Here is a 6,652-nt window from a genome sequence, read left to right as displayed (position 1 = left end):
AAAAGAAAATCAAACAACAAAACAATGCTTTTAAAAATTTTGAATTGGTAAGAAAGATACAGTAGATGGCAACAGTAGGTTTCTCTTTTTAAAACCATGAAATAGTCAACTACACAGAAAAGTAGAAAAATGATACAACAGGTACTAACAGACTTAGATACATTCAACATTTTACCATTTTGTTTCATTATTTAAGTACATTTTATTGGGGTACTCCTAAGGGATTCTAAAGTACAAACATCACCACAGTTCACTTTTAAATACTACGTATCTCCAAAACTTAAGGATGCCGATGCCGTCCTTCATGATGACATCATCACTGTAACAAGTGTAAAAGAACTCATCCCATGCCCAGCCCAGTTTCCCCAACCTAACTCAACTTGCCTGTAAATTATTTTTTTGTTCAGTTTGCCTTCCACCTCTAGAAAACGTCTGATTTTTTTCCATCCAAGGTTTTTTCTGAATTGCCTGGCAAGTTACATTGGTCCAATTTACACCACCTGTAACAAATATGTAGAGAAATATAAAGATACATTTTGCTTATAGAAGCTAAAATCCACACTGCCCTGTAACTTTATTTACTCAAATGAAGTGCCAAGACTGTTTTGTGCCAGCTTTAAGTGGTGTGGTAGCTCCTAGGACACACACGGAGCTTTCTAGGAACCCTGAGCTGGCATTCACCCATCAGCCTAGCAAAACGGTACTTTAAATACAGTAATGACGTGGGAGACTTGTCCTTTGTTTTAATTAGCACTAGCGAGACTCATACTTCAAAACTATGACATACACAAAGAAAACAGAAAATAATTACCTGTACACAGAGATGATTCCACATGCTGGAAAGAGAAACAACACAATTACCGTCTACTTACAGCGAGGCAACACAATGCCCCCTGTGACACCATTCATAGCTAGCCCAGGGTGAAGCACGCTCGGGATAATCTGAGACTAACTGCCCCACCAACGCTTTCATGACTGAGCGCCATGGCTTGTATCTAGGCGTCTTTACAAAGCCACACGGCTCAGAGGCTGCTGGATCAGTATGAGGCAGAGACCAGGATAACGAGTAGTGACTCCGAGTCCACGGACTGGCGTGGCGCAGCTCTGGGTGTGGGTGATGGGCAGGCCCTCCACGGTGTGGGCGCTGCCCGGCCTCGGGCAGGAAGCCTGGACAGAACACGAAGACACAAAGAGGCTGCTTCCCGGCCTTCCGCCCGCCATCACTGTGCCCCTGTGCCACGCCACCCTGTCTCAGAGTCAACTACACACTGAAGCCTCTGCAAGCTGTGAGCTACACTAACCCTTCCATCCCTTAACTCCGGGTGTTGGGTATTTTGTGCCGGCAGCAAGAAAAGTAACTGACACAGAGAAGACATGTAAAATCTCTGCCGCCTTCCTGCACTAGGGCGCCTTAACAAAAGTAGCTGCTTCAGCATTAGCAGAAAACCCTGAGGCCAGGGCTGACAAAAACCAAAGCAGACACCCACAGTTGCAGTCCCGGGGTCCGCGTTTCTCAGGGCCCCCGCCGCAGGCTGGCTGTTGTTGTGCTTAGGGCTGCAGTAACCGCTGTCGCTGTCGATGTCAGCCTCGCTGGCGCCCTGCTCACTGGAGGACTCCGCGGCGGGGTGGGATGCTCTCCTCCTTCTGCCCTTGGACTTCCACGGCACGGGGGCAGTGCTCTCAGAGAGGGACTTGCTAGCGATGTCTGTCGGGAAATCTACAAGGCAAGAGAAGCACGGTGACTCTCAGGGAGGACCAAACTGGTAACTTCTAGTGAAATGAAGGTCGCAAGAAAACGAAAATCACACAGCTGCTACGGGACGTACACCTGCAATGCCAGCACTCTGTGAGGCTAGGCAGGAGGATCACGGTGCTGAGAGCTGCCTAGGTAACTTAGACAGACCCTGTCTCAAAACAAAACAAAACGAAAAACATTTGCAAATGGCGCTCAGTGCAAAGTACCTGGGCTCAATTCTTAGTACCTCACATACAGAGACAGAGACAGAGAGAAAGGGACAGAGTCACAGAAGACACAGAGACTGAGACACACAAAGGTACACAGAGAAAGACAAGAGACAGAGAAGGAGCGAAAGAGGCACACACACACACACACACACACACACACACACACACGGGGGGGGGACCCTAGACCATAATTACTGACCATGTGTAAAATTTTAAAAGGTGGCTCATCCAACCTGAGCAACTGAGTGACTTTGTGAGACCGTCTCAAAATGAAAAAGAAAAAGGGCTGGGGCTGCGGCTCACACGAAGGCTCCAGCTCCAGCCCTCGGCATTAGGGGACAGGCGGCCCACATGGGTTTTCATTTCCGTTTCCCATTTAAAAATGAAGTTAAGCATTCAGGCCTATGTTGTAATGCTTTTAGCCAATAACAACTTCTTTTTGTAACATTTTTGTTAATTTTACTTTTGGATTATTTGACTCCTGCCCATTTTTCTACTGAGTTGTTTACTATTCTTCTATTTCATAAATTATAATTATAGCTGGGCATGGTGGTGCCTGCAATCCCAGCACTCAGGAGGCTGAGGCAGGAAGACTGACATCAAGTCCAGCCCAGCCAGAGCTACTGAAGAGCTCAAGGCTAGTCTGCTCTACACAGTAAGACCTGACATCAAAAAGCAAAATCTGGACTGGGGAGATAGCTCAGTAGAATGAGCACTTGCCTGTCAAGCACAAGGTCCTGAGTTCAATCCCTGGTACCACAAAAAAAAAAAAAAAAAAAAAAAAGCAACAATCCATCTGTAATATGTTCCATGTTATGATTTCTTTATGGTTACAATACTCTGAGTGGGTATCCTGCATCTCTACAACATGTCACCTGCTGAAGGACACTAAGAGGGTTCAGGACGTAAAAACATGCTTTCTTCCCACCAGTAGCAGGGATTGAACCCCAGAGGTGGCACATGCTAGGCAAGCGCTCTACCACTGAGCTACATCCCATCCTTTTCTTTTTCTTTTCTTTTTTTTTTTTTTTTTTTTGCGGAACCGACGATTGAACTCAGACCCTTGTGCTTGCCAGGGTAGCTCTTATCCCACTGAGCCATATCGCTGGCCCCCCATCCCTTTTCATTTAGAAAGGGGTCTCACTGAGTGGCCGTGAACTCATGATTCTCCTGCCTCAGCTTCCGTAGTAGCTGGGATTAACATACACTTTAAATCAAACAGCCCCATCTCTCTCTAAGGGAAGCTTCCACTGGGACATGTTCACAGGGAAAGCTGCCTACAGCACTGCGAGGCTGCTTCAGTCCCTGGCACACTGTTCTGTAGGCCCCATGCGTAGTATAAGATCATTTTCCTAATGATTCTTATTAATTCTTCATCTCATACAAGTCCTTGTGCAAGTTTTCTAACATGTCAACAACTTTGTCAATATTACATGGTAGGCTATTTGTGCAAACTGTCTTGTTCACTTTTTTTAGACAGGGTTTCACTATGTAGCCCAGGCTGGCCTTGAATGCAAAGTGATGTTCCTGCCTCAGCCTCCTGAGTGCTGAGATGACAGGCCTACACCACCATGTCAGGCTGTTACTCACTTTTAGTAAGAATTAACATTCTTAGTTTTAAAAATAAGCTATCCCTACAATCAGACAGACATCTGACTGTTTCTTTCATCATCGATTTTCTCAAATAAGTCCTTAGGGGCTGGGGAGATACCTCAGCAGAATAAGTGCCTACCAGGGAAGAGCAAGGTTCTGAGTTCAATCCCTGGTACAAAATCAATAAATAAATCAAGTAAGTCCTTGGCCCATTTAGAATGGATTTGAGGTGGTGTAAGCTAAGAATCAACATGCTATCTCCGTCATTCTCCATGTGTGTCTTCTACATATACAGGACAGCAGTTTCTGTTGCATCTATACCAATAATACAACCCCAAAAGATTTAGCATGGCTTTGAAATTGTAGGGAGGAGCTCTTTCTGAGGATTTCCTGGTCTCAGACTCACTCCTTTGTTTTAGAATTACTCTGTCAAGGTCCCAAAAAATTTCTGTGGGGATTTCTATCAAACCTGCCTGGCCTCCGTCATATCAAGCCAACCCGCAGAGATATGGTATTTAGTTTTTTCTTAAGGTCCAATCATAAAATCTTAAGTTTTCTGCATAAACACCTTACGTGTCCCTGGGATTTACTCACAGAAACCTTACTTGCTTTATAAATGGTATCATTTCTTACATTTTGTTCTGTTGGCATAGTGAAATGCAACAAGCTTGTGCGTGTGCATGCGCACGTGTGCGCGTGTGTGTGTATTTAGCACAGGGTCCACAGGGTCTCACTACGTAGATCAGACTCGTAGTGATCTCCTGTTTTCAGCCTCCCAAGCACTGGGCTTACAGGCGTGCAGCACCATACCCTGTCTCAATTGCCATGTCAGTGTGCCCCGCGGGCAGCGCTGGCACAGCACACCAGGCATCAAACCCTGGTCTCTGCAATCTGCCTAAGCAGGCACTTTAGTCCACTGAGCTACTGGCCAGCCTTTGAACTTTTCTATATTGCCTCATACATAGCCATTGATTAAACTTTCAATATAAGGTTATGTTCAGAAGTAAAGATTTGTTACAAATAGATAATTCTCTTCAAACTACAATATTTAATTCTCTTATTAAGTTCAATAACTCCTCAGAAACCAAAAACAAACTAAAGAATAAAAGTGCTGACAGGGGGCTGGGGAAATAGCTCAGCAGAATAAGCGCTTCCCTGGCAAGCGCAAGGGCCTGAGTTCAATCCCCGGTTCTGCAAAAATAAAATAAAATAAAATAAAAAGAACAATAAACTTAAAGCATTAGCTGGGCATATAGCTCAGCAGCACAGTGCCTGCCTGGCAAGTGTGAGGTCCTAAGTTCAATTCCTGGTACCAAAATAAAAAGTTTAAAAAAAAAAAAAAAAAGTGCTGACAGAGGACAAGCGTGCCGGCAGCCCATACAGTCTTCTGCTCAAATCACGCCCTCATCCTTCACTTTCCAGTTGTTATGCTTCAGAAGATTGTCCAACTAAAGCAATGAAGGTAACTTTTTAAAACAAAATCTTCCCAGGGTTCAAAGGATGCAGAACTGGGTCACCAGGGGACTAAAAATAACCAACAGAGAACCTTAGGACCACGTTACCTAGTGATTCCTTTCTCCTACACCTTGCAGACCAGGGACTGAACCCAGGCAAGCACTCAACACCGGGCCACGTTCCCAACCCAGCACCTAGTGATCCCTCTCCTCAGCCTTGCCACACCTTCACCAGAGTTACAGCCACCGCTTTATGCCACGCAAACCACACAGCAACTGCTCCATCCACAAGACAGGTGTCCACCTGATTCCCCAGGGGATCCGAGTGGCTCCAAGAGCATCTACAAAGACACGGCAGACAGAGAAGGCATGGCCCAGCGGAAAGGACTGAGAGCTGTCTTACCATCTCAACCAGACCTCACCACAGCTGAGGCTGCGGAGGCAAACAGCAGCCATATTTTGAACAGACCTAGTGCTTGACCTCTGACTGTTAACGAGGATCTTTTCCTAGTGCTAGGGACCACGGAGGGGTGGAGATGGCCATCTACTCTACAGACGACAAACCGAGACTAGAGACACCAACTGGGACTACACGAAACTCAGACATCTAAGAAATTATAAGGATATTAATTCTTAACAAGTGTTAGACTAAAACTTTGTAAATTGGATGCTTATATAAGTCTTAAAATGTTTTCAAAAATTATGACTGCTTTAAAATGTTAATTTTTTTTTTTTGGCAGAACCAGGGGCCTGATTGAACTGAGGCCCTTGCACTTGCCAGGGAAGCACTTATTCCACTAAGCCATCTCCCTAGCCCCTAAAATGTTAATTTTTGATGTGATACACTGTTATCAGTTTTGTTTCAAATCTCTGCTTAAATGTGGCACAGGAAACTTTCTAAATTCTTTCTATAAAGATGTTACTGGGTGTTAACCCTTTAGAGGGCTTTAATCCAGTTATAAAAAATGTGCAATTTTTATTTTTACCAAAGGGAGCGCCTCAAAGTTACACAGTATCTGCACAACTCTCTGATTTCTGAACTGCTTCACTACTAGGAAGGGAAAGCAAAACCCAAGCCCCGCTCCGCAGGGCACAGATACTAGCAAGCAAGCTGGAAGGACGTTGAGGACGTGGACTGCTCCAGGCTGCCCACGGAATTTCGCCAAGTGGCAGGCATACAAAGTGCGGGGTGGGGAAGCCTGCAAGCACACGCATCCAGTCACCACACACAAGGAATTCGACGCACATGGTGATCCCAGAAGAAGCCCCGCCTTACCAGTCTGCTGTGATGCGTCTACCAGAAGCACGATTTTGGCCCGATGGTCGGGGCCGGCTGCATTAGTCTCCTTCTGAGTAGCGACATTTCTCACCAGTGGCCTTTTGCTTTTTATATGCTGCTGTAAAAGCTGTTGCTGAAGTAAGTTTAAAAAAAAGAAACATTCTTGAGAATCTTCAGAAGATATTTGAATCTAGCAGTTAATTAGAAAGATTCTCACCCTGACTAACTACATATACTGACACCTGTGAACTAAGCAACTGCACTGCAGATGGTAATCTGTAATAGTAGTTTCATGCTTGGAGTGCCTGTCATTCTGGTCTTCTGAATATGGGCTGCTTGTCATGACATGCCAGTTGCTGCT

At 45.2% G+C, this 6,652-nt stretch overlaps 1 protein-coding gene across 2 annotated transcripts in view; it reads right to left on the bottom strand.

The window, feature by feature from the left end:
• Nucleotides 1-6,652, bottom strand: part of Secisbp2l (SECIS binding protein 2 like) — a 43,517-nt gene that overhangs the window by 30,495 nt on the left and 6,370 nt on the right. For both annotated transcript variants that reach the window (XM_023724035.1, XM_023724036.1), the window contains exons 4-7: nucleotides 6,289-6,424; nucleotides 1,488-1,717; nucleotides 812-836; nucleotides 385-500 (exon numbers count right to left, since the gene is read on the bottom strand). In XM_023724035.1, coding sequence (XP_023579803.1) covers nucleotides 385-500; nucleotides 812-836; nucleotides 1,488-1,717; nucleotides 6,289-6,424 — 507 coding nt within the window. The remainder of the gene's footprint in view (nucleotides 1-384; nucleotides 501-811; nucleotides 837-1,487; nucleotides 1,718-6,288; nucleotides 6,425-6,652) is intronic.

The sequence above is a fragment of the Octodon degus genome, unplaced genomic scaffold (assembly GCF_000260255.1).
Source record: "Octodon degus isolate 3935 unplaced genomic scaffold, OctDeg1.0 scaffold00105, whole genome shotgun sequence".
Lineage (NCBI taxonomy): Eukaryota > Metazoa > Chordata > Mammalia > Rodentia > Octodontidae > Octodon > Octodon degus.
Note: the sequence above shows the minus strand (reverse complement) of the source record. Positions and strands in the feature narration are given on the sequence as shown.